At 46.6% G+C, this 26,950-nt stretch overlaps 5 protein-coding genes across 5 annotated transcripts; 4 read left to right on the top strand and 1 right to left on the bottom strand.

The window, feature by feature from the left end:
* Window positions 1-230: 230 nt before the first annotated feature.
* pecr (peroxisomal trans-2-enoyl-CoA reductase) lies at window positions 231-4,181 on the top strand. Its single transcript, XM_080010933.1, has 8 exons — window positions 231-365; window positions 1,382-1,515; window positions 1,622-1,787; window positions 2,128-2,209; window positions 2,295-2,391; window positions 3,309-3,419; window positions 3,525-3,636; window positions 3,835-4,181. Exons 1-8 carry the CDS (start codon window positions 257-259, stop codon window positions 3,915-3,917), a joined length of 894 nt encoding a protein of 297 aa, XP_079867059.1. The 5' UTR covers window positions 231-256; the 3' UTR covers window positions 3,918-4,181.
* A 391-nt stretch (window positions 4,182-4,572) lies between these two features.
* ndufb3 (NADH:ubiquinone oxidoreductase subunit B3) lies at window positions 4,573-6,168 on the top strand. Its single transcript, XM_080011592.1, has 3 exons — window positions 4,573-4,644; window positions 5,505-5,633; window positions 5,930-6,168. The coding sequence occupies exons 2-3, from the start codon at window positions 5,506-5,508 to the stop codon at window positions 6,078-6,080; spliced, it is 279 nt and encodes a 92-aa protein (XP_079867718.1). The 5' UTR covers window positions 4,573-4,644; window position 5,505; the 3' UTR covers window positions 6,081-6,168.
* Window positions 6,169-8,645: 2,477 nt separating this feature from the next.
* Window positions 8,646-15,160, bottom strand: LOC307238070 (UDP-glucuronosyltransferase 1A1-like). Its single transcript, XM_080010919.1, has 9 exons — window positions 14,409-15,160; window positions 13,832-13,895; window positions 13,067-13,215; window positions 10,354-10,481; window positions 10,164-10,257; window positions 9,949-10,074; window positions 9,754-9,841; window positions 9,388-9,607; window positions 8,646-8,997 (listed from the first exon to the last, which is right to left on the bottom strand). The coding sequence occupies exons 1-9, from the start codon at window positions 14,886-14,888 to the stop codon at window positions 8,727-8,729; spliced, it is 1,620 nt and encodes a 539-aa protein (XP_079867045.1). The 5' UTR covers window positions 14,889-15,160; the 3' UTR covers window positions 8,646-8,726.
* Window positions 15,161-16,219: 1,059 nt separating this feature from the next.
* On the top strand, window positions 16,220-21,146 carry LOC307238074 (uncharacterized protein). The gene is made up of 5 exons (XM_080010922.1): window positions 16,220-16,360; window positions 19,105-19,771; window positions 19,850-19,925; window positions 20,245-20,355; window positions 20,462-21,146. The coding sequence occupies exons 2-5, from the start codon at window positions 19,123-19,125 to the stop codon at window positions 20,841-20,843; spliced, it is 1,218 nt and encodes a 405-aa protein (XP_079867048.1). The 5' UTR covers window positions 16,220-16,360; window positions 19,105-19,122; the 3' UTR covers window positions 20,844-21,146.
* A 1,270-nt stretch (window positions 21,147-22,416) lies between these two features.
* Window positions 22,417-25,483, top strand: LOC307238075 (C-X-C chemokine receptor type 4-like). Its single transcript, XM_080010923.1, has 4 exons — window positions 22,417-22,475; window positions 24,006-24,214; window positions 24,329-24,612; window positions 24,866-25,483. Exons 1-4 carry the CDS (start codon window positions 22,461-22,463, stop codon window positions 25,459-25,461), a joined length of 1,104 nt encoding a protein of 367 aa, XP_079867049.1. The 5' UTR covers window positions 22,417-22,460; the 3' UTR covers window positions 25,462-25,483.
* Window positions 25,484-26,950: the final 1,467 nt, after the last annotated feature.

Genomic DNA, 26,950 nt, shown 5'->3' with positions numbered 1-26,950 from the left:
ACAGTAAACATGGGAGTCTTGGAAAGGTGACATTCTCAAGTGTTTCTGCAGTGTTCATTTACATCAGTGTCCAGCTGCGGCAATTTAACCGAAAACTAAGCTTCATGTTAAGTTAAACTCTTATTACAGTTCTGGTTGTAAAATAAACTGCAAACCAAACCGGCTTTTCTACCGACTCCGTTCAAACGTTGAGCCGGTAGGGGGCGCAGTCTGAAGTAGTCGCACTTTATTTTCTCCGCGGGTGGAAGAGCGGAGCATGGCGTCCAGTGTGTTCAGGTCCGGGCTGTTTAACCACAAAGTTGCCATTGTCACGGGAGGAGGAACCGGCATCGGGAAAGCGATCTCCAGTGAACTGCTGCAGCTCGGTGAGTGGAGCTCCGTGCGGGTTTCACGGCAGCGGAGCGGGTCCGCAGCCTGCCAACTGACGAACCCGTGAACTTTACCCCGGATTGTCCATGCGTTCAAAAAAACAAATAATCAAACAATTTGACGAACTTCGCCCTTTCGCTTGAATGCTTTTATCCAAAGAAATATGAAGTATTAACGCGGAACCTGACCCCGCGATCCAGGGCTCCTCCGCCGACAACGTCCTGACCTGCTGTAGTTTAAAGTGCGAATCCGTAATAATTTCACCAACCAAAAAAAAAGAGCCGGCACTTAATAGGAAACAGCCATTCAATGCATTTGCGTTCGGTTTGTGCTGTTATGCTGTTTCCGTCGTTGGTGGCGGGGTCCGCCTTTCCCTGCGACCAGTGAAAGGCAGCTGTGGCGAACGTTATGAAGCGGCGTAGCCACTTGTAATCGGTCAACTGTATTTGTTAAAAAACTAATAAAAAAAACGAGCATCCTCGGATGGAAGAACATCTCCACCTCCTCAAGTGACCAAGAAAAAATAAAAAACGAATTAGAAGAAGGCATAGGAATTCTGTCCCCTTTACCCCAGTGTTTCTGAAATGGGGGTGCTCCAAAAAAAACCTGTTAAAAATATTGGTTATTTTTAATGTACACATACAAAAAAACATAGCACACATACTGTACATCATTTATGTTAATATTTATTTTCTCCCAATACTCACTACACTACACACTACCAAAATAGTCCGAGATCCACTGCTTTACTCTTTCCTTCTACGCTTCATCAACTCGTGGGTCTTCCCCCTGTGGAAGGCTCGGCCGTGGCCGGCGCACGGAGATGTCCGCCGAATGACGTGGCGCAGTGCACACTTTTGGGGGGAAAGAACGGCGGCGAGCCGGAGCGGAGGCCAGGGTAGAGCCGGGGGGAAAAAATCGGCGTCGGCGGTACCAAAGTGGAGCCCTGCGGCGTCGTACGCCCCCGCCGCCGACGATGTCTTGTCTCAGCCGGTTGCACCTTGTTCCGCAGGCTGCAGCGTGGTCATCTCCAGCCGAAAGCTGCAGAGGTTGGAGGCGGCGGCCCAGGAACTGCAAAAGCTCATCCCCGCTTCCAGCCCCGCGTCCGTAACTCCTATACCATGCAACATCCGCAACGAGGATGAGGTGGATACACGACATTTAAACCCCACTTAACTTGTCTTGATGCACATTGTCCGATATCATTTTGAAGTATGGTTTTCATGACATCTGGCTGCATGGCGTGTGGCAGGTGAAAGCGCTGGTGGCGTCGGTGCTGGAGCGCTACGGTCGCATCGACTTCCTGGTGAACAACGGCGGGGGTCAGTTCAGCAGCCCGGCGGAGCACATCGCCTCCAAGGGCTGGAAGGCTGTCGTGGACACCAACCTGACGGGAACCTTCCACTGCTGCAAGGAGGGTAAGGCCAATCCGGGCGGGAGCGGGGGGGGTCTGTCTGGTTTTGCAAACAAAAAAAAAAAAACGCCCCCAAATGTCGTCGGGTGCACGGGGAGAATGGTGAATTACCTCGGTTGTGTCACGTCGTCTACAGCCTTCCTCAGGAAATATCAAAGCTGCCAATGTGTGGCCTCTGTGATTGGTTTCTCGAGGATGTTCAACGACACACTTCTACACCCACATGATGTACGCGCTCAAATACCCAAGCGACGGCACCGAACGAGAGTGACCCGGCGTGGTGCCGGCGTGTCTTCGACGCCGCTCTGACGTGTGTTTACCGTTGTCGTTGTCCCCTAACGCAGTCTACGTCGCGTGGATGAAGGAGCACGGAGGGGCCGTCGTCAACATCATCGCCGACATGTGGAAGGGCTTCCCCGGAATGTCGTGAGCTCGCGCGCGCACCCGATCACCGCCGCGCCCGCGCGCCCCGCTTTCCCTCTAACCGCCCTGTGTCTCCTCTCCCCGGCAGCCACACAGGGGCGGCGCGGGCGGCGGTGGACAACCTGACCAAGAGCCTGGCCGTGGAGTGGGCGTCCTCGGGGGTCAGGGTGAACGCAATCGCGCCTGTAAGTGTCGGGCGTGCGGTGTTGATCCCTCCAATGCGCTTTTTTATAGATGTGAGGGGTCACGTCACACGGCCAGATCTCATATTGAGTCGCGACTTTTGTCAATTTGGACTCGGACAAAAATCATATTATATTGTATTGCATAATTTTGATAGTTTCATGTGCCACTGCTATATTTTAACAAAGGAATTTTAGCAGTATTTTCCTTGTGAGTTGCCTGGAGCAACATAAGTGGGAAGAAGGCTTAAGTTAGGAAGGGTGTTTGACTGCAACATGTAGTTTGCTCCAGCAGTTTGCTTTATTATTTTTATGTGCTAATGTTCATGTATTAATGAAACCATTTTAACATTATATTCCTCCCGAGTGCCTTGGAGCAAGAAAAGTATCTCGAAAAACTGCTTTCCCCCCTTTTTTTATTTATTTATTTATATTTTTTTTTAATTTTTTTTTCAAACAACGCCACAGTATTATTCTCATCTCACACCCAAGAAGCGCTCAGTTGCAAGTTATCTTCTCCAAGCGATACCGGTATATATTGTTATTATAAGCCTATAATTAGGCCCTATTTAATTGTGCAGTCAACCAAAAACCCTATATGCAAACGTAAATGAGGGGATGGAATGTTGACTCCTGGATTTTATAAAGAATCTCTTTTTTGTATTTCATTTAGCACAATTTCAATCCTTGCTTGTGTTGATCGCATCCTTTTTTTTTTGTTTTCCCGCAGCAATATACCGTAGTTTCCAAATTGTATCAGTACGGCCTCCAGGTTCGGTCGAGGGACGTCTGGCTTTACTTTACATTCGCTGAATGACTTGCTTGAGACCTCTCACAAAAGATTTGTGACGTGCCGGGCACTCGCAAAATGACGACTTGTTGACATCACTGCTTAGTGAACTCTCTATTTTTGCATGCAGGGGACCATTTTTTCAAAGACCGCAATGGAGAACTACAAAGATCTGGGACCAACACTTTTCAAGATGTCCATACCGTTCAGTCCCGCAAAGAGACTGGGAGTGCCAGAAGAGGTGCTTCACCAGCCACAGAAATCCACTCACTTGCACCTTTTTTTCACTTGCACTTGGTATTTTATTCCAGTTATTCACTTTGCTTTGAATCGTGCGTGTATGCAGATCTCCCCTGCAGTGTGTTTCCTGCTCTCCCCTGCTGCCTCCTACATCTCTGGCGCCACTCTCAGAGTTGATGCAGGACAGAGTCTTTACCACTCGATGTGGGAGATACCGAGTATGTGCATCTCTTCATGTATATACTGTACATCTGTTGAGCACACAGACAGACATATCGCTCAGCAGCGCATTAAGGTCTCGGCATACAATACTTTTCTGCAGCATACTAAGTGTGTGTGTGTGTGTGTGTGTGTGTGTGTGTGTGTGTGTGTGTGTGTGTGTGTGTGTGTGTGTGTGTGTGTGTGTGTTCGTCCAGCCCACAGCGCATGGCCTGAGGCTCCAGAGGGGGAGAACGCGGAGGCTCTGAATAAACTTCTCGACCCGAAAAGCAAACTGTAACACACAAACAGTGTGACGTAAAACACCTCCCGGGAAGAAGAACCATGGGACGGCTAATGCCTGCCGTCTGCGTCGGCCAGTTACGGCCCTGACGCTGCAGGGTAGTGACTCATCATAGAACTGTCATCATCGACGTGTATAATTTTATTGGAATGATTGTATGGTTGTATGATATGGATTTTAATGGTAAGAAATACCTCATGATGTTTATTAACAGGGATAACATGCCTTGCGCATTGTCTAATAAATGATGAAGGAAGAGGCGGCTGTCTTTCTTGTCAAACTTCCTTCTGGCATCTCGCGACCTGTCTAGAACCAGTTTATTAGGGCCAAGTACATCTTCATATATATACAAAATCTATGATATTTGGCATTTGTAACTACTTATATTGCATACTATTTTTTTTTTGTAAAGGACATCTTGCTCTTTTTGCCCATTACATTTTTGTATTTGTTCGTGCATATAATGGTAATTGACCAAAATGCCTTTAAAGATAACCTACCAATTTCCTTTTACATACACGTAGATTTCATTTTTTTTTTTTGTGGTTGTTAATGCATGTAATGGTAATTTAACAAAATGCATTTTAAGACCCACATGGATTTCAAACGAATAAGCGTTTCGAGCTGACTTGCTTTGTCCCACTTCCGTTGCCGTGCTCTTACCGTAAAGCGGCATTCGGTGTCGCAGTCGTTTTTCGTTCGGCAGAGGTCAACAAGCTTCCAGGTTAGCTGCTCTATTTGTGATATATGAACATGAATATGAACATGAATGTCCCGCTTGAATCTGCTTTTGTGGGTGCAACTATTATGATTCACACGCGTAAAAACCCAATGAATCCTGCTCAGCAGAGTTAGCGTACTGGCACATTGTGCGAGGCAGTGTCGCTAGGTAGGGCTAGCAAGCCGGTCTGTGTTGTTGAGTTGTTAAATATGTTAAATAAGGTTCTGTGCGGACATGGAATCGGTCTCTTATCAACGAGAACCCCAAACCAGTGAACAAACGTAATCACATTGATTAATATTATCACAGGCGCGTCGTACAGTATGTCCAGGTCATGGTCATAGTGACGTTTGCCGTCACAACAGAATGTCATGCATCATATATTGGGTATGACGATGTCAACATTATATATGTATGAAGAAGAAGAAACAGTCTTTATTCGTCCCTCAACACACCACACTACAACACATGCTTGCACATGCAAAGTTATTGTGAATTATTGATACAGGGCTTTATTGTTAATTTTTAGAATTATTGTATTTTGCCAGATTTATGTTTTTTGTTTATTTTTTAGGTTTATTGGATATTGCCAATTTAATTTAATGTCTTTATCATCATTATTATTATTATTATTATTATTATTATTATTATTATCATTGTCAGTTGACATGAGCTGCACTAACACTGCACTTTCCCGCTGGGGATGAATATCTATCCATACTTTGACAGTGGCAAGTCAATAAGTCAAACATTCCAGTAATATTGCCAGTATTGTTGATTTGCACAGAACTCCAAATTACTTATTAACTTAAAAATTATCTTGACTTAAATTCTAATGCTTTGTGTCTGTATTTGCTTATCAGCATGGGTGGTGACCACGGCCACAGCAAGCCTTCCTTGCCAGACTGGCGTCAGTGGAAGTCAGAGGGAACACCCCTGGAGTTTACCCAGAAGAGGCTCGCAGCCAGAGGACTCAAGGATCCATGGGCACGGTCCGTATAGGCATTGATGTACCTTTATTTTAATTTTTTTTTTAACAGATTTATCTTCTCTTCACTGTAGTTATTATATCAACTGCATGTTAATATCACCCCGTTGATAGTTCTAGCATGCCGTTTTATAATCTAACATGTATGACGTCTCCTGAAAAATGCTGTAGAGCAACACACCAAAGCTGACAAGATATTTTACTTTTCTCTGGTCCGTCTATGTGATAGACCCCTCATCCTCTAATTTATCTACCCATCCTTTTTTTTTTTTAATTTTTTTTATTTTACTATATCTACAGTAATGAGGCCTGGAGGTACATGGGTGGCTTCGCTCGTGCTGTGACTCTGTCAGATGTGCTGCTGAAAGGATTCAAGTGGGGCTTCGCTGCTTTCACTGTGGCTCTGGCCATTGAGTATACCATGTTTCCCCCAAAGAAGGGTGAACACTAGTACCAGATGTCCCTCATCAAAACCTGGTCACAATTTATTGATGATAATGTATTTTCTGTATATTAAATGCTTTGATTTGAAAAGTTAATGGTTATGGTCTGTCAATTAATTGTCTAAATCTCTTATTAAATTCTTTGCTTATTACTCTTAGATGTATACAGTACCAACATTTCTGTGTGTTTGTTTCTATGATTGTATTTATTCTATTCATTTATCTTTCAAAGAGTGTCATGGCTACATTTTACAAATTAGTTTCAAGTAAGCAGTTCCATTCCCAGTCCTCTAGTGCGAAAATGGAACCACTGTTAAAACAAGCATGGCCTGTCAACGCACTGAATGTTAAGCTTCCTTTTCACAGCAGGCAGGCGCACAGGGAAACCTACGAGTGATCTGGTGGTCAACCAGCCAGGGCGATGTACGGTGTTTTATACAACCAGTGGATTAAAGTGCTGAAGCAGGTCTAGTTCAGTTTGTATAGATTAATGTGACCAGAGCAGCCGCTACCCTAAAGATTAAGCGATAAAATGCAACCCATGTACTTGGCGTTATGTTCTTCAATATAACTATAAAATGAACAGCTATCAGGTTCCTTAAAGATACCAAATAAGTTCAGATACCATCCACGTTGTCCTTGAAGACATCTTTTCCCTTGTTTGTTTGTTTTTTTGGGGGTTTTTTAAAATAAGAATCTGGCGGTAGTTAACCAAGACTAGTGAACCTGTCCAAACTACACATGTAAAATATTAATCCATGCCACAAAGAAATAGCTCCTTTCCAATTTACACCGCGTTCAAAATTATTATGCAAATTGGATTAAGTGTCCTAAACATTACATTTTTTGTTTTTCAATTCAACTCATGGATGGTATTGTGTCTCAGGGCTCTTTGGATCACTGAGATCAATCTCAGACACCTGTGATAATCAGTTTGCCAGGTGAGCCCAATTAAAGGAAAACTACTTAAGAAGGTCGTTCCACATTTTTAAGCAGGCCACAGGTTTCAAGCAATATGGGAGAGAAAAAGGATCTCTGCTGCCGAAAAGTGTCAAATAGTGCAATGCCTTGGACAAGGTATGAAAACATTAGATATTTCACAAAAACTTAAGCGTGATCATCGTACTGTGAAGAGATTTGTGGCTGATTCAGAGCACAGACGGGTTGGTGCAGGTAAAGACATAATGAGGAAGGTTTCTGCCAGACAAATTCCTCGGATTAAGGGAGCAGCTGCTAAAATGCGGTTACAAAGCAGCAAACAGGTATTTGAAGCTGCTGGTGCCTCTGGAGTCCCGCAAACCTCAAGGTGTGGGATCCTCCAGAGGCTTGCAGTTGTGCATAAACCTACTCTTCGGCCACCCCTAACCAATGCTCACAAGCAGAAACTTGTGTGGCACGGCACTTGTTTACTGACAAGTGCCGTGCCACCCTGGATGGTCCAGTTGGATGGAGTAGTGGACGGTTGGTGGATGGCCACCATGTCCCAACAAGGCTGTAATGTTAGCAAGGAGGTGGCGGAGTGGGGAGAGAGCTGGTAGGCCCCTTTAGGGTCCCCGAAGGTGGTACATGGTACAAAAAGAAGAACCGTGCCTTCCGTGGCCAAAATCATCTTCATGCATGACAATGCACCATCTCATGCTGCAAAGAATACCTCTGTGTCATTGGCTGCTATAGGCATAAAAGGAGAGAAACTCATGGTGTGGCCCCCATCCTCCACTGACCTCAACCCTATTGAGAACCTTTGGAGCATCCTCAAGCAAAAGATCTATGAGGGTGGGAGGCAGTTTGCACCAAAACAACAGCTCTGGGAGGCTATTCTGACATCCTGCAAAAAAATTCAAACAGAAACTCTCCAAAAACTCACAAGTTCAATGGATGCAAGAAATGTGACGGTGATATCAAAGAAGGGGTCCGATGTTAACAGGTAACTTGGCCTGTTAAGATGTTTTTGATTGAAATAGCTGATTTCAGTAAATATGACCTCCTAATGCTGCACATTCAACAAATGACCAGTCAGTTCTTTACAACCTATAATATGTTTTGAAACTGTTGTGCATAATTTGGAACAGTGCATTTTGAGTTTTGTATTTTAGAAAAAAATACTGTTATCATTGGGAGGTTTGTCCAATAATTCAAATTATACCCTAATGGTTGATGACTTAAATTGTACTGTCTTTTGCATAAACTATTTAGGAAAATCAGAGATAAATATCGTTTGCATAATAATTTGGTATCCGGTGTATGATTGTCTTGTTCCATAGAGTCAACTATTTTCATAGATAGGAAATATTCCTATTCCTCTGAGCAAAAGCATGTTTTTCATTTGTACCTTTGCCAGTTGTAGTAATAAAGACCAACTTAAAGACAGGACAAAGAAAGTTACGAATAAGGTCTTTTTTTTTTTTTTTTTACCATATTTTTATTTGAAAATGGATCATGTACAAAGTGAATCACAAAAAGAATCAAAAGTTGCTCAAAAGAGTCAATGTCATATCAATAACTCATCTCTGCATGCAATCAATCATCTCTGCATGTTGAGTGTCATGAAGTTAAGTTGTGAGAGTTTAGAGCAATAAAAAAAATAAAAATAAAAAAAAGACAAGAAAATCCTAGGCCTGACTTACCACAAGACCATTCTGTGAAACAGTAAAGGGTTAGTCCTGCTTCCGCTTCCTGCGCAGTCCCCGAAGGCACAGCCTCACACAATTCACTGCCACAATGACAACAACCAGCAAAACGGTGGCCAGGAGGATGAGTACGTCCAGGCTGTGGTACTGCAACCAGTAAAGATCATGGGCAGCAGGCCTCAGGTGACTTGCCCCTTTGTGTCGCATCACAAACTCTGTCCAGTACACAGAGAGCTCAAGGGGGTGCATGGGGCGATCTTTATGGAGGGCCGACAGCTTCCTCATACTGTCTTTATACCTGCAGGGACAAGATGAGGGTGGATATACACTTAAGTTTATTTTATGTTAACCTTTTAGAAGCTGACATGAAAAGCATGAATCCAGTGGTGGATAATTCCAGGGTCAGAGGGGTAAAAGTCCTGCCACCTTTTTTGCTCCGCCCATGCACTGAGCCAGTTGATTTCACCCTTTAGCTGGATCTCTGGATGGGTGCTAATTAATTACGTAATCCCGGAGTGCAATTTTACTTTCTGGAGCGAGATCTTCCACAAATGCATGAACCCCAAGCTGGCTTGTCCAAGAGGTTTAACTAGATAAAACATTTCCCAAACATTTATAACACTATACACGCATGCAGTTGTGTAGTGTTTCAGTAAAGGAATGGTGACCGTGGCCATAAGCTTCTCACCTGGTGTTGTTGAGGACTTCATTTAGTCCCTGAAGGAGCTTTTCTACTGTGATGCTGAAGATGTCCAGCACCACACCCGCTCCTCTGCTGGCCATGCGCTTGGCATTGTCCGGCTGATCCCCGTGAAGTGGCATCATCACCATGGGGACACCGTGACACAAACCCTCATAGAGACCATTTAAGCCACTATGTGTGATGAAAGCACGGACTCCGGGGTGTGCTGAGGGAAACGCAGGGCAATGTTTAGTGGTCTGCCAAAAGATAATCCATGTGAGCATAAAAAGTTTAATGTTGACGAACGTTAACCGAGAGTATATAAAAAATGTGCAACAAAGAGTGTTCTGAGTTGAAGTGAATCTTCATCACCTAGCAAATCATTCTGTGGAACCCATTTCATCATCTTCACATTTTCAGGGAGTTTGTCAGGAACTGGACCTGTGTGTCGCCATATCACCTGGAACCAGAATTCCACCGTTATTCATCTTTCAGTGCTTATTAATGTATGGCGTGCGATATTAGCCCGGGCGCTGTGACTTGACATGTATGTTTAGGAGTTCTCACCTTCTGCCGAATCTGCCTGAAGGCTTCTAGGAAGACCTCTGTAATTTCTTCCGGCAGCGTTGACACAGTGGAGCCCAGGGTAAAAACCACGAAGCCGTGTGGTCCTGACACCCAGGGCTCCAGATCCTGCACATGCAAACATGCACAAACAGGTGAAGTGCAGCATTTCAGCCGGTTGCCCGCTGCCTCCGGAACACACACACACACACACTCACCTTGTCCAGGGGGTTCCTCACGTGGCAGTTGATCCCACCGACGAGCACCACGTTTGGCATGAGAGGACGAGGGAAATCGAAAGCAAAGTCCGTTCTGTGTAAAAATGAGGCGCTTCCTGAGCAAATTCTGCTTTTGCGTGCGAGTATTTCTTTATATTCAATATAGTATCTTGTATGCTTTGTATGTCACCTCAGTAACCAGATGGAGGAGTTGGAAAGCACTTCAGCTATACCCACATTCTCTCCCAAGAACTGGTAAGCTATTTTATCAAAGCGCCAATACAGCAATCGGCACAGCAATGGCTCCATTAGGCTGACCTGTAGGAGAGAGCCACCATGGGTCAACACACCTCTATGCAGACTACTCCATTAGTTCATTTTCTTTTGTTAACAGCAGAATATGAATATTAAAATCGCACTATATATGTTTTTTATAAAGAGATGTCATGTGTCAGAGTGAAATTCTGTTGGGTAAAGCCTGAAGGGAAGCCTTCAGGCAGATTCCACAGAAGGTGGGAACTCCTAAATATAAACACATCAAGTCACAACGCCCAGGTTAATATCACACGCCATAAATTGATTATTCTAGTCTCAACTGGTATAATCTGGTGTGACGGCTTGGCTGAGCTGTGTTCAGGCTTGACAAAAGTTATGGGTATAAAAACCCAGCACGTGACTGATTTATTCCTTCTCACGCTGAACGGGCCCGCCAAGCAGCTAGATAAGATAGGTAAGGCCAATGTATTGGCACAATGCAGTCAGTATATTCTATATGTGAAAATGACACTGAGCTCAGTTAGAGTCCAGAAAGAGTCCAGAACCCCACTGCTACTGTTAAAAGTCTTCTGAGCGATGTGGATGCACTGAAACTGGAGCTGGATGAGCGAAGCAGCGTGCATCGCCGTGACAGGCACACGCATGTATGTCTTCAAAGATCTCCCTCACCTTACAGCAGAAGCCCAAATAGACCCATAAATGCATGGAGCTGCAGGCTACGGACATTCCCCATCCAGATATTTGCATTCCCAATCACTCTTCTCCAGAACGCTATTCTCCTCCGAGGACTCGCCACCATCAGGATTACAGAGATATCCCCTTCTCAGACCATGCCTTGAGGCCTTATGGGTCAAAGAGAGGGAGACAACCCTCTCCCAACAGACCCTACTATGACTCTCACTGCCGAAGCCCAAATACTTATGCCAAATATGTTTCAGCCCAAGAGTATTGGGACGAAGACCAAACACGGCCACCAAAGGATTGGGACCAGCAGTACCCCACTAGTGTTGACAAAGATCATGACAGATTTCCTCAGGGAAACGGCCATTAGGTGATGGCTAATGGCCCCTAGTGGTAGTACCAGGCCATCAGTTTCGACTCAGATCTTGTCAAAGAACTGTGCTCCCGTCTGGGAATACATAAAATGAGAACATCTCCTTAACATGACCTGTCAGATGGCATGGTGGAACGGGCAAACAGGACCATCAAGGATCGGTTTGCAAAATATCTTTACACCAGAAGAGGTGAATGGAATGACCACCTGCGGCAGGTTAAATTTACATACAACACAACTGTTCACTCTTCCACCTAGCACACTCCCTTCTTCCTGGCCCATGGTAGAGCGGCCCGGCTGCCTGCTGATCTCCTCCTTGGAGACTCCCAAGGAGTTTCAAATGCCACTCCAGGCACCTCAAGTGAAGATGCCAATTCGGTGTTACAGAGACTGTGCGCTGCTTTTACTCTATTGCACATAACATTGAGGCAGCAGGTGCTAAACAAAAGCACTACTATGAGCGTCGGATGAAAAACACAGCCTATGAGCCAAGTGATTTAGTGTGGGTTGACCTTCCTGCCCTTGCAAGACAAAGACTGTCACCTAAGTGGACCGGCTCTTTCAGAGTGTTACGGCGGTTAGACCCAGGCACCTGTGACATCGGAGTAGACCGAACTGTCGGACCGGTAGGACCCTCGAGCTCGAATATAGGTCATTCACTGCAATCGCCTGAAACCTCATCGCTCCGCCTGGTCAGCTGACAGAATTCCACCCCCACCTTCAGGACTGACCGCGCCAGCAAACATCCCGGGCCCCCCACTGCCGACTGAGCTCTCGGGCTCCAGACCTTACGTATACTGGCACCGAGCCACACACACAGGAGCTGTGTGACTCCGGCTAGGGCTCAGACAATGTTTGCCATCTGCCTCAGAGGGCTGCTACCTCCGCCGCACAGGTGGGAGACAATGCTGCCGCAGGATATTCCAGTAAACCCTCTCCTGTAGTAAAGCCTTTTACAGGAGTGAGGACCGAGTCTGGTCGTTGTGTGCGTCCCCCAGTGCGTTACGTGCACGTTGAAGGAACTGCTGCTCATTTCAGATGTTGGATTAACAAATACAAGTATGACAAAAAAAAGACTTATTTTGTGAGGTGGGGGGAAGACATGTAATAGTGAAATTGTGTTGGGTAATCATAAATTGCGTTAAATCGAATTGAGCAAACATACATTCAGTATATTCTTATTTAATTGCTACCTATCATCTTGTTGACACAGCTGTGTTTAGTGTTTTTTGGTTCCAGTAATGTTAAGTTGACATTCTGCAATCAGCTGGTATCATATTCTGAGGCGATGGCACTGACTGACCTGTGTTCAGACTTGACTAAAGTGATGCGGAAAACCCAGAACATTTTGGAATGATTTATTCCTTCTCACACCTCTCCCACATCATTCACAATAGCATCTTTTCCGATGTAAATATGAAGATAACCCAATGTATAACCACGAAAATGCACCCATCAAAAATTCTCTGCATTCAGAGTTTCACCACTAAACTCACTAAGCTCAGGCCACATACAGGTGAAGGGAGAACAACCAAAACTCTGCGGCTGCAAAATGGACACTGAATGCACTCACCAACGTGTTGATAACTCTCTGCGGAAAGTTCATTTGGTCGGTGAATCCCGTGAAGATGCGAGGGACGTAGGACGGCGGCGAGGGGCAGGCCTCAGCCCGCATATCTAAGGAACAGGGAATCCCTCTCAGCAGGTTGATGGTGGGAAGACCTGGAGGTTACGGAGGAAAGAGGCGTTGAGACAACACAGAAGAATAGAAACAGGCGTGTAAAACCAGAAACACGTATAAGGATAGAATCGAAGCCCAGATGAGCGGCGGTAATCTTAGGTCTGCTTGGGAGGGTATGAGGGTCATGACCTGGTCGCATGACCACTCAAGGAGGCGGCCGATCAGATTGAATGATTTTAATCCTGATGTCCAGTTTATGAGCTTAATGATTTTGGTAAAGCGATACGGGAGGTCCGTCAGAATACCACAATCCCATGATTAACCCTACTGTGCAGGATGCAATACTGGTGAAAAGTCCAGGTCCTGATCAAATTTGTGGGAGAATCCTTACGTCCTGTTCCGACCAACTTTTGGGGTATTTTCCACTTCATCTTTATGAGGTCTCCTGAGATCGAAAGAGTTTCCAAGGTGTGGAAACGGGCTACTGTTGTTCCTGCCATCTCCTCCACCATCTTGCTGGCCAACCTCTTTGACTGGAGTTCAAGCTGCTGCCGCCTGGACGGCGATACAGAGCTCCCGGAGTGAAGTCAAATAGATCAAAACAATATACTCATTGATAGATTGATAGGAACATTCCCAGTAAATGTAAACACTCACCAAACTTCCAAGCTATGAGTGAGCCCGTGGGCACAAAAGGGTCTGTCAAGACGGCATCGAAGCCCTGCGGGATGAGCGGGAGAGGGCAAAGGGGGAAGAATGGGTCCGCACAGTTCAATCAACACGTTTTAGTGCACTGACACACACACACACACACACACACAGACACACACAGACACACACACACACACACACACACACACACACACACACACACACACACACACACACACACACACACACACACTCAATCAATCAATCACCCAGTGAAGTTGAGCGAATCAGTGAGTGAGTAAATTAAGCATCAATCTTGATACTTTGACCAATGTTCACACTGTTTCCTGTTCGGCAACATTTTAGCTGACATTTCTATCCGTCATAATACATTGTCATTCAATAATTGGATTTTCTACTTTTGCTTAAGCGTAAGGTCTGAGTACTGTTGTTTGCTTGAGGTCTGTTACATACTTGGAATTACATGTCATCAAATGCCTTTGCAGGGAAGATTTTAAAAAGAAGATGAACCCTGTGTGCGCACACAGGGTTCATCTATGCATGTTGTCAAACATCCACCCACCTGTTGCTGTAGGTGTGAGATGAGGCTGGCGTTGAACAGGAGGCTTTCTGCATTGGCATGGAGGACACCTTTGATCCTCTGGACTTGGGCGAACCGGCTGGTTATCTTCCCCATGAAAGATTTGGAAGATGTCCGTATGATTTCGCTGTGCATGGACAGAATGTTATCAATGACGTCCCGTCCATAAGGCACCGGGTAGGTCAGGGTGCTGTAGTGTTTTCCAGGACCCATCCGCATGGTGATCTCTGGGATCAGCACCGTGACGCTGTGTCCACGGCGGCCCACTTCCTGGGCAATGGCCTTGATGTTTGCCCAGTGACTTCCATCCATGGGCACCACCAGCAGACGGCCAGAGAAAGCAGGGGAGCCTCTGCCTGTTACACCAGTGGTGCCCTGCTCTGCCAGTCCGTCTTCGGAGGCCCCATTCAGCTGCAGGGCCAAGCTGAACAACACACAGGTAAAAGGTGCTATTTTCCACATCCTTTGGGATCCACCGCCCTCCCTCTCTCACTGGTGTATCGCTTCAGGCTTTTATCTTCTCTCCAAAAATGAAGTTTGCTGCCTGGCTCTTCTGTGTTCGTTTGCAGCCTGCACCCTGCCGTTCCGTCGCTCATAGGCCTACTTCTGCAGAAACGGCGGTGATAGCAGTGTGTCGAGCCGGGAGAGGTGATAAGCAATCACAGCGGCAAAGATAAGAAAGAGGAAAAGTCCACCAATGCCCAGTTTCCACCTCGGGAACTCCCCCCGGGGAAACTAGGATCCTTTGGAGGGACCTGGGTCTAAGTTAAGTTCCAGGAACAATGTCCTGGGAACTAATGTTGGAAGGATTAGTTCTTTTTTTCTGAACTGACCTGTGGCCTTGAAAGGAATGGTAACGCCCAGGAACCAAAGGTATGAGCAATGGGGGTGATGGGAGGGATGGGGGGGGGGGGGGGGGGGTTGTACTTTTCAAAAGTGCAGTAGCTTTGTGGGCGGGGCTTGCAGTGCTGAACATTTCTGATTGGTCGCAGCTTTTCATTTATGACATCGGGTTTAAAACTCGGCAGCCGCCAAACCCACTTTTGTTCAAAAAAAATGTTAAGTGCAAAAACAACGGAAAATTACCCGTTTTCACTTCATGATCATGACAAACTGAAAACGGGAAAAAAAAAAAAAAGGACCGAGTGTGTGTGCGTGCGTGCGTGCGTGTGTGCGTGCGTGCGTGCGTGCGTGCGTGTGTGTGTGTGTGTGTGTGTGTGTCGCGGGCCTCGGGACAGGACAGAGATTAACGCTCAACAGAGCCCCCTAGAGGCCAAGTAACGCTATTGCGGCCATTTAAGGTGGACCGAAAAAACTCGAAAATTAGGAGCCCCACTTCGGCCGCGTAAGCTTGCAGTGGAAGAGGTGGTTCTAGGAAGTGTATTTAACGTCGGGGTACGGAGTCTATTCCGCTATTTGAAAGAAACCGGGCTGAGAAAAAATAATATGAGTTTTCAGTGAGGTAAAGGGGGGGGGGGGGTAGATAACGCAGGTCCACACTCCAACACAGCAGGTGGCGTTAATCCACCTTAACGCTGGTTGCCACCTGCCGTCAAACTGGAGAAATAGTAGTAGTAGTAGTAGTAGTAGTAGTAGTAGTAGTAGTAGTAGTAGTAGTAGTAGTAGTAGTAGTAGTGGTGGTAGTAGTGGTGGTGGTGGTAGTAGTTGTTGTTGTCGTCGTTATTCGCCAACCGCCCGGAGGAGGGCGCCGACACCACGATTTGGGTTGGCGAAGAAGAAGGGAAGGCGGTTTGACCGAAAAACTCCAGCCTCGCCCCCGGGTCCGTCGTCCTGTCCCGTGGGATTGTTTTCATTTCGGCCGCGGTTTTTCACAAGCTCCGCGCACCCTCCCCGAGTCCCCTCCGGCCTCGGCATCCACTGAATATGGTGACCAAGCTTTCTAAGCGGGTAAACTGTGAAACACTGGAGACTCAGTAAGTATGAGCGCCGCCACCGAGTTTAGCTAGGTAGCGCCCGTTAGTTGACTCGGTGACTCGGTAGTAAGATGCTAATCTCCTTTATTGGCCATAATAGTAACAACAATAGTACTAATAATAATAATCATCATCATCATTGTAATATAGACCTGCTAAATAGGTGAAGGTGCATGTGGGTGCTTCCACGGTTAGGGTGCCATTTAACCCTTATTTTTTTAAAGGTTTCTCAACATTAAATCAAGAAAACATGCATTTAACCATTCGGGGTTGAGCTTTTAGCAGAGGAGCAGTGGTGCCCAACCTTGGGGTCGCGACTTGTATGCAAATGAGGTCGCAAGAAAACTAGTAAAAACTGTAACTAACTATGCTGTATTTATCCAGCATCCACTTGGAAACGTTGTAATGTGAAAGGCTTCGTGTCACACAGACTTCCAAGATGGGGAACGGGCCCCCGAGGGATGTCAGGCGGTCAGCAGCAATACATATGTGTGTATATATACACTACTCACAAAAAGTTAGGGATATTTGGCTTTCTGGTGAAATTTATGGAAAATGTAAAAACCTCACGCTGCAGTGATATTATATCATGAAAGTAGGGCATTTAAGTAGAAGCATGCAATGGTGTTTTCCTCATCTCAAACAATTTATTGAAACAAAAGCCAACAACAGTGGTGGGTTTACCACAACAAAAAATGTCAATGTCTCAGTAACCTGTCATGTGCCCTTGAGCATCAATTACAGCTTGACCACCACGTCTCATGCTGTTCACAAGTCGACTTATTGCCTGCTGAGGCGTGGCCCCCCACTCTTCTTGAAGGGCGGCCCTCAGGTCATTGAGGTTCTGGGGTACAGAGTGACGAGCCTCTACACGGCGACTCAGCTGATCCCATAGGTTTTCTATGGGATTCAGGTCTGGAGAAAGTGCAGGTCACTCCATTTGAGGTGCCCCAGTTTCCAGCAGCCGTTCCCTAATGATGCGACCTCGATGAGCTGGAGCATTGTCGTCCATGAAGATGAAATTAGGCCTGTGTTGTTCATGCAGGGGCACAATGACTGGATTAATAATGTTATTCAGGTAGTATGGGCTTGTCACTGTACCATTCAAAGTGTAGGGCAGTTCTGTATTGACTAGACACACCTGCCCACACTGTAACACCACCACCACCAAAGGCTCGTCTGGTGAGAACAGTGACTGATGCATAGCGCTCTCCTTGACGTCTCCAACATCGTCCATCGTCCATCGTCCTACATCATTTCTGCTCAACGTGAATCGACTTTCATCAGAGAACTGCACTGAGGCCACTGGTCCCTCGTCCAGCGTAAATGCTCCCTGGCCCGTGCAAGACGATGATGCCTGTGCCTGGTGGTGTGGTCAGGTACCCTTGCAGGTTGTCTAGCACGCAGACCACACTGATGTAAACGGTTTTGAATGGTCTGCCGTGACACTTGGGTGCCTCTCACCTCCCTTAAATGTGCCTTGAGTTGAGTGGCATTCATCATCCGGTTCCGCAGGGCACTGTTCACAATGAAGCGCTCATCAGTGTGGGATGTGGCCAAAGGACGTCCACTTCTGTGCCTTTCTGTGACTCTTCCAGTCTCTGTACCTCTGTTGTAAGCTGCTAATGGCACTCTGTGACACTCTAAGCTCAGTGGTCACATCCCTCTGAGAACATCCTGTTTGAAGCCTCGCAATGGCGAGGTGCTGTTGATTAATTGTTAGGTGTCGTCTTGGTCTCATGATGTCAAAATGTGAACAGCATGATGAAGAGGACTGTTTAAATACCAATTCTAATTGAACCAGGACATTTACTGGTCGATTCATGGATCCAAAACCTGTTGTGAATTTTGCCGTTCAACTCCTTGTTAGAAAAAAGAAGTTGTGCAAAAAGTACTGAAACATTGAACAGTTGGACATGTGCATTCAAAAGTTTAGAGAAGGTCAAATTAAGTTCACCTGTAAAGGTTATAGTGCATTTTAGGTTCATCCTGAAATTTCACCCAAAAGCCGAATATCCCTAACTTTTTGTGAGTAGTGTTTGACAGTAAATGAGGGAGAAAAGAAAAGGGATGCAACCCAAATCCAACGTTCCATTTGACTTTCAGTCATGATTGAGCCGGGAGAGCTGCAGTGGACACTGCCCAGCACATGCTGCATTTGATTACCGGTGGATCTTGACACCACCCCACTATGGCGACCATGTCGTACAACATTACCCACAAAAATACGAGGAGAATCGCAAATCTGGTTGTGATTTCGAAGTTCGAAATCAAGCACTTATTTAGATCGATTTCCAAATCGGAATCGTGACACCATAATAATGCTGAACTGGGAGGTTATCCTCTTTAATGTTCATAGTTCAACTGCCGTTTCTAAAGATGATGTGTCAGTGAGATCGTAACTTTATTTCAAGTTTCATAGAATTGTTGGTGCCACAAAGTATGAGAACAACAGTTTACATTTTAACATAATGAATTCGTTTCGGGTAAGTTGGTCACTTGTAGATGCATTATACTTTACAGGTCTGCAACTGACCAGGGACTTGAGTCAAAGGTCTGCTTCAAGGTTGGCATCACTAACCACACCACCACATTCAGCTCAAGTGTAGGATGTTGGAAGACTTCTAACACGACTGTCGTATTATGAACTTAATCGGTGGCAATATAACGTGGCTTCATTGCTGCTTATTTGAAGTCGTCATACTCACTTTGTAGAACATGCTCGCTCCCTCTCTCTCTCTCAGGTGACCGTTGAGTATCGTATGAGTTGGAAACACCGCATGTCTTCCTCACGATCATCCAAATTGAAGAACAACTTGAGGAACGGCCTTGGGCGGCCTTGCAGATGGGAGGACGCTGCTCAGCGCCCGCCGCAGGGTCAAGGGCGGACGGCGCGGGGGAGATCCGCGGCAGATAGCGCCGCCGTCCCGGACGTGGGAAAATACCTTTTTGACCTCATTCACAGCGAGTCGGATGCGGAGCCGGAGCTCAGCCGAGATGAGGAGCAGACGCCGGTCGTCGACGATGTTATAGACCGCGGGCGGTGTACCCCCAACTCGTTGGACGGTTTAGCCTCCGGTCCCTCCTCCCCACAAATGGACTCCAGCGCGAGGCGGACCACGTCCCGGGGCCCCGACCTCATCAATGGCAAGTCTGATGTGGAGCCCGAGCTCAGTCGAGATGACGAAGAAGAGCGGACTGTTGACAATTTTGTGACCGACCAGATAGCTGGAGACCACGGGCGGGACTCCCCCAACTCATGGGACGGTTTAGTATCCGGTCCCTCCTCCCCACAAATGGCCTCCAGCGCGGGGCGGACCCCGTACCCGGAACTGTGTTCTGGCTGTAGGAGTCTCTTCCAAAAGGCAAAGAGAATGAAGAGCTCACTCATTGACAAACTCCAAGACAACGGTGGGTGCTGTGGTGTGGCCTGTTCAGCTAACAGTCCTGGCTGCGTGTCTTAAAATCCCCGTTCTGATCGCCTCGCAGATCCCACCTCCTTGACGTGTGACCAGTGGGTTTTGAAAAAGAAGTGGCGGTCAAGAAGACAGAGCGAACTAGAACGGTACAGTTACCATACACCGTCAACACCAAAGACGCACGTGCTTCTCGGTACATCAGTAGGGAAGCACGATACGGCAAAAAGGCATTGTGATGACAATATAACATAGGAAATCAAGGCGAAAGTGTCTCAAGCCCAAAGTGCCATTTATCTGCTGTCCATTGGGGAAGCAGACTGTCTGGGTTGGGGGTTATAAAAAAAAAAAAGAATACATGGTGCAGCCCAAACACCAGCAATAAAGACGTTTGGTTTCACTGTGCAAGCTAATTATAACCACGTCTTGTCAGACGATTCCTGACCATTTTAACGCCTTTATTTCCAGGAAGCTTCCAGCTTTTGATTTCCGATCAATAAAGAAACGACTCGACCTCCAGCGGAAAAGCGGGGTTTTTTTGGAGTCATCCTGCTCCAGGCCGCACATCTTTATGCAAAGGTAAATAGTGTCTGTGTCTGTCGTCCAAATTCTCAAAGTACTGCCTCATCACGATCGGTCTGACCTAAAATGAACTCGCACGTCAACCGCTGCGTTCTCGTTCCAGGACCTTCAGGCTGTGCACCAAGGTTTTGGTGAAACCGGTTAAGAAGAAGCCTGTGGTCAGGAAGAAGAGACCCAGGAGCCACACCCGCGACGCCCCCCTGGCAAAGCGGCACCAGCAGCACTGTTTCGGTAGCCACTCCAGCCTCCACCCGAAAGGCCATTTGAGCAGCAAGCTCGATTTGGAGAGTTGTAGTGACGAGAGCACTGAGCAGAGCCCGTGCCGTTTGCCTTCTGACGTATCTCCCTCTTCTATCACCATTGGAAACGATGCCCAAGCAGGAAACCCAGCCGCGTCCAAGCAGGAACCGCCAGTGAGGGGAAGTGGATTCAAGGATTTGCTTGTTCAACTGCGTGGCAACAGCAGTATGATTGTTAGGGAATAATAATGTTTTTAAGGTTGTTTTCACCTGTTGACTTTCATGTTGTACCTTCCCTTTGTGTTATTTGGGATCCGTTCCCATGTTGAATATGTCTGACCATGTCTGACCTTCTGAATTGTTCGTGTTCTGTTGAAAGCACAATTTTTTTTTTTTTTTGTTAAGCAGAAAATTAAGTGATACGAGGCTGAAATATCACCAGAAACTGTGTTTATGCAGAGTTATATTAATAAGAGTTGTCCCTGACACTACTATGAATATGACATATGTATTGTTTCATGTTTAATAATAAACTTTGAATGTAATGAATAGTCGCCCAGATAAGTTATATTATGGAAGACGATAAAGGCCGGTGGGTGGGGTTGTTCTGATTATTCTAGTCTATTTTCCGATTTATTTCTGTCTTTAAACTCAGAATTCTTATTTTATTCTCTAATTTCTGAGATCAACATCTAAACTTTTATTTTTTGCACATGCCAGATGTCAGGTGGGCCTAAAAGAAATAACTTTTTTGCAATTACTGGTTCCACCAACTCCACTTTACACCATACGGTGGCGCCACGTTGTAGAGCAATCCAGTCATAAGAAAGCTTTTGTAGAATCCAAACTCAACCCTCCATCACCTCATATTCACTATTCTGCTGTGGTGTCTGCCTAGTTAGTGTCACTTGATATATCAAAAGCTATTGTTTAGCAGTAGCACTAGACGGAACAGGAGGAAGGGTGGTGGGGGCGAGAATGAGATAAGAAGTTAGAGTGGCAACTTAACTGAAGGAGGATGGGGTGGGGGTGTTTGCCAATGGGATTAGTGTGAAGGGGAAGGAGGGAGGGTGGGGGCACACCAAAAATAAAAGCTGCCAAGCATCACTCACAGGACTGATCCACTGGGGGGGATCAATAGATTGATAAGTTTGTTCAACCTATGTTTTTGGTTATCTCCATTTAAAAATTGCATTTTATTTTGGCGATTTTAAATTGAGAAACCTCCACCCCCCAAATTTATTATTTTTTTTATTGTTTCATTGTTAATTTTCCCTCAGTGTGTTGGGAGGGTTCCAGCATCCCTAAAGGTGTGTCAGATAGTGATCAACACATTGGGAATAAACCACTGGACCATCCACTGTGAAGTGGCAAGGGTGGGGTGCCATGCATCACTGCCCTGGGGGCATCTTCACCAGAAGAGAGGCCAAATTGCATTCCCTCCCAAAGTATCATCCTCTGTTGCGTCCCCTGATATGGAGAAAATCATGCTGTAGCCTTGGCAGCGTAGTAATAAATAAGTAAAAAATACACGGCCCATTATAAGTCTCCAGTCATTGTTTGATTCTCACCTGCCTTGATTCTCTTCCCATTATCACCAACCTAGAGTTACAGGGTCTAAACAATACAGGGCACACACACACACACGCACACACACACACACACACACGCAGCATCCTGTGATAGAAGCATTATCGACACCTGACACCTCGAAAACAGGAAAAATGTTTCAGCAGCAGGAACCCAGATGTGTGTGAGGAGGAGCTCAGCTATATAATCCAGCAGATTGAGATCTCAGCTTCACTCCACACTCCGAGCAGAGAGAGAGAGAGAGAGACGAGAGACGAGCAGCCTCCCTTCACCATGTCTTACTATGAGGTGAGTCCCCCCGTCTGGCCTTAAACGTCTATCAATGTGCTTCATAGGGCAAAGAAAAAGAGCAAATGTTTATTTCTGTGCAATACAAAAAAAATTAATTATATATATACATAATAGTTGGTTGAATTGATTTAATTGGGGTTCAACTTCATTATTTAACATTATTATTAATTTATTTTGTATTTTGTAACTTTTTTATGTTATTTCTTGAAACTAATGAGAATAACTCATTGTTAATATTTTTTTTGTTTAAAAAGATAATTTAAACAACTTTTTTCCCTTCATTTTATGAACATTCACATTTTCAGTTTTCTAATCTCTTTAAAATGTTCTATGTAGCTGTTTTTTAAACAGCACTCTTCCTTTATGTATTGAAAACTAATTATAATACTAATATTAGGGGTTTTTTTTCAAAGCGATTACATGTTTCCAAACATTATTCCATTGTTTTATTCTATAATTATTCTAATATTTAATTCTAGAACATTCAGTTGTTTTTAATCTACAATATGTTCTCTGATAGATGTGTAGGTGTAATATTTTCTGGTTCAGTTTTTAAATGCATGTGTTAGATCACCCTGATTGAAAATAAACTTCAAACCGAAACCCTCACCTTCATCCTTCCACCTCCCGCCTTTCCTCGTGTGTTTGACTTAGCATTGCATGGTGTGATTCTTTTGTCTTGTTGGTTAAATAAACATTTTCTAGTGTCTATCTTTCTCCTGAATGATTTTTTTTTTTTTTGGAGGGGAGTTCTTCGAGAGTCTGGAAAGGGGTCTCCATAATTTGATGATCTACTGATTTTGCAGTTGTGTTTTTCACTTCTGCATGCACTTGCTTTGCTTATTAAAAAAAAAAACAATAAAAACAACAACAAAGACCTGTAGAGTATAAGACATTTCTTCTGTGTGCATTACGCTGCCGTTTATACTTTTTCGCTTCAACAACAATTTGGCACTGGGATAGTTTTTCGGCCCCAGGGGAACAGTGTGGCCTTGAACCACTTCACATCTCTCTTTTGTTATTGTTACACACTGAAGCATGATTAGCAGTAGTGTAGTATAGTGTAGTATAGTGTAGTGTGGTGTGGTGTAGTGTAGTGTAGCGTAGTGCAGTGTAGTGTTGTATAGTCTAGTATAGTGTAGTGTAGTATAGTGTAGCGTAGTGTAGTGTGGTGTAGTGTAGCGATGGGAACGCACTGAGGACCGTTTTAACCGAATCAAAGCATTGTTAGTCATTAGAAGCGCACGTATTGTATTGTTGCAACCATTTGAGGAAGCCTTCGCGAAATGGACCGTGTGAACAAAATTACAGGCAGAAATCTTCTCCAAAATGTGCACGTTTTGATATCCGTCACTTTTATATAATGTGGGTGTAGTAAAATAAAATGTTTTTTTGTAGTGAGGACAGATATCATACCCCACATGACTTCATTCAATGATCTGTGGTTGCTCTAACCTGAATTCTATCCATCTTTCCTGGACAACCATGTGTGTGTGTGTGTGTGTGTGTGCGTGTGTGTGTGTGTAGCACATTCTCTTGGATAACGAGTACAACGACACGGGCTCCGGCTCGGGCTCCGGGGACCTGGGAGTGGAGCTGGAGGAGCCCTGCGATGTGGACCAGGTTGTGACCCCTGACCTCCAGCGGATCTTCTTGCCGGTGGTGTACACCCTCATCTTCATCCTGGGCATCACTGGAAACGGCCTGGTGGTCATGGTGCTCGGCTGCCAGCGCAGGTAAGAGGGGGAGGAGGGGGACCCAATATCAAACTCGTGCGGGTGTGTTTGGCTGCAGCTTTTCCTCACCCGACCAAATGGGACATGCGTGACCTTTCCGTGCTCCGTCCGCAGGTCGAAATGCAGCCTCACAGACCGCTACCGGCTGCACCTGTCGGCCGCCGACCTCCTCTTCGTGCTGGCGCTGCCGTTCTGGGCCGTGGACGCGGCGCTCGCCGACTGGCGCCTGGGCGCGGCCGCCTGCGTCGGCGTGCACGTGATCTACACGGTCAACCTGTACGGCAGCGTCCTCATCCTGGCCTTCATCAGCCTCGACCGCTACCTGGCGGTCGTCCGGGCCACCGACACCAACACCAGCAGCCTGAGGCAACTGCTGGCGCGGCGCTTGGTCTATGTGGGTGAGTTGTCAACGCCCCCCTCTCTCCCTCCCTCTTTTCCCCCAGGAGAGATCTTCTTCTCCTTCTTAATGGACATTCTCTGTTACGCTACTTCCTAACTCGGAATGCAGGTGCAGGTGCTGTGCGGTTTTTTACCCGTGTTTTTCTTCCCTTCATTATCTGCCCTGTTTATCTCCTTCATCCTTATACTTATTTGTGTAATCCCTTATCTCATTCCCTCTCTCCCTCTCGCTCTCTCTCCCCCTGCCTTCAGGAGCCTGGTTGCCAGCTGCGCTGCTGGCGGTGCCAGATCTGATATTCGCCCGGACCCGGGAGGGCGGCGAGGGCGTCACGCTGTGCCAGCGGTTTTACCCGGTGGAGAACGCACACATCTGGGTGGCCGTGTTCCACCTCCAGCTGGTCCTGGTGGCTTTGGTCATCCCGGGCCTGGTCCTGCTGGTGTGCTACTGTGTGATCGTCACCAGGCTGACCCGGGGCCCGCTGGGGGGCCAGAGGCAGAAGAGGCGCGCCGTGCGGACGACCGTGGCCCTGGTGCTCTGCTTCTTCGTGTGCTGGCTCCCCTATGGGACGAGCATCTCCCTGGACGCCCTGCTGCGCCTGGAGGTCCTGCCCAAAGGCTGCGGCCTGGAGAAGGGGCTGGGGGTGTGGCTGACCCTGGCCGAGCCCATGGCGTTCGCCCACTGCTGCCTGAACCCTCTGCTCTACGCCTTCCTGGGGGCGGGGTTCAAGAGCTCCGCCCGCCGGGCCCTCACGCTAAGCCGCGCCTCCAGCCTGAAGATCCTGCCAAAGAGACGCACCGGAGCCTCCACCACCACCGAGTCCGAGTCCTCCAGTTTACACTCCAGCTAACGGCGTGGGCGCCCGCCTGCGGCTTCCCTTGTTTTTGTGTGTAATGATATTAACACAAAGCGTTTTGGGAGGCCCGTGACTCTTCCTCTCCCTCATAGCGGAGCTCCATATGTAAATATTGTTTTTTGCCCGTCGTTCTTGTTGTGCCTGCCTGCCGACGTTCTGTTTTGTAATAAAAAAAAATACCCTTCTTTTTTTGTGACGATGGCTTGGTTTCTTGCGTGGTGATTTGCATCTTCACCGAGTGTGAAAACGGTTTGGATTCCCGGCCGGCAGCGAACCGCTCAACCGGAGCGGCGTTTATCATTTTGTGTGGTTGCAGTTCACGCGGGAGTCAAATATCATCCGTTCTCCTGGTTATGGTCAAGGCTAAGTACATATCACCACGCCCAGTTTTTTATAGTATCTTCCACACCGGGAAAGGGACTGCATTAACAATCGGCCGAATAAGGGGCCTTCGCTCAATGGTCTCCGGGGTGAATGCAACCATGAAGAGCAGTGCTAAAAAAAGTACTTCAGGTTCCCCGACTCCGTCACTGGTAATTGAAGGAGAATTGATCTCCACCTGTCGCAGAGTCAACTTAAAGCCGCATCTTTCATATGAGGCATAATTCTAAATTATTTCCAAGCAACTTTCCCCTTTTTCGGCTTTTCCGCATGATACGCGTTGACCTTCGCGTCTAAAGTGCAGGATCACACTTTGTTAAACGCAGGAATCGTTTTAAAAATAAAGAAAGAGAGGACACGGGTGAAGCGGCGAGGGTGAAACCGCCCGTATGGAATAAAAGTTAAAAATAAAAAACCTTGTGAAAAATGAAACCTGGGTGTTTTTCGGGGCGGAGCGCCCTGTCTCCAGCCAGATGTGCGCGAGTCAAGGTTTGTTGTCAGTGTCGGGTCCCTCGAGTAATGCGTGTCTGTGTGTGCGTGTGTGTGTGTGTGTGTGTGTGTGTGTGTGTGTGTGGGGGGGGGGGTCAGCAGGTCCATTTTCCCAGCGGCCCCCCGAGTGTGTGGACGCACATCCACACGCAAAGTCACACAAAAGCACTTGTCGCATGCTCACTTCCACCCGGAAGCGTGAGAAAACAGAAGCTGGAAGTCCACTGTGCTCAGCTTCCTGGTGCCGGGGCGAGAGAGAGAGAGAGAGAGACAGAGAGACAGAGAGAGAGAGAGGAGGATGGCGACGCGAGGAGGGAGGAGAAAGAGGAAAGTCAAACGGGTTCCAACTCTGCAGAGTCATTACCCTTTTGTGGAAATGTCAGTAAATGTGAGTCATTTCATAATGTTGCCCCCTCCCAAATTATAATATGTCTGCTTTAATTCACAGGTTGTTTTTGTTCAGAGGGACCGTACGCGCACGATGAAGGCAGGCGGAGCCAAAAAAACCCAAAAAACGAGTTTACGCATAGGTCACACGTAGCCAAACGTACACACACACTCCCACGTACAAAACACATGCGCTCGCACACACACACACACACGCGCGCACACA

The sequence above is a fragment of the Zeus faber genome (assembly GCF_960531495.2).
Source record: "Zeus faber genome assembly, chromosome: 12".
NCBI lineage: Eukaryota > Metazoa > Chordata > Actinopteri > Zeiformes > Zeidae > Zeus > Zeus faber.
This window is presented reverse-complemented; position numbering and strand designations above follow the sequence as displayed.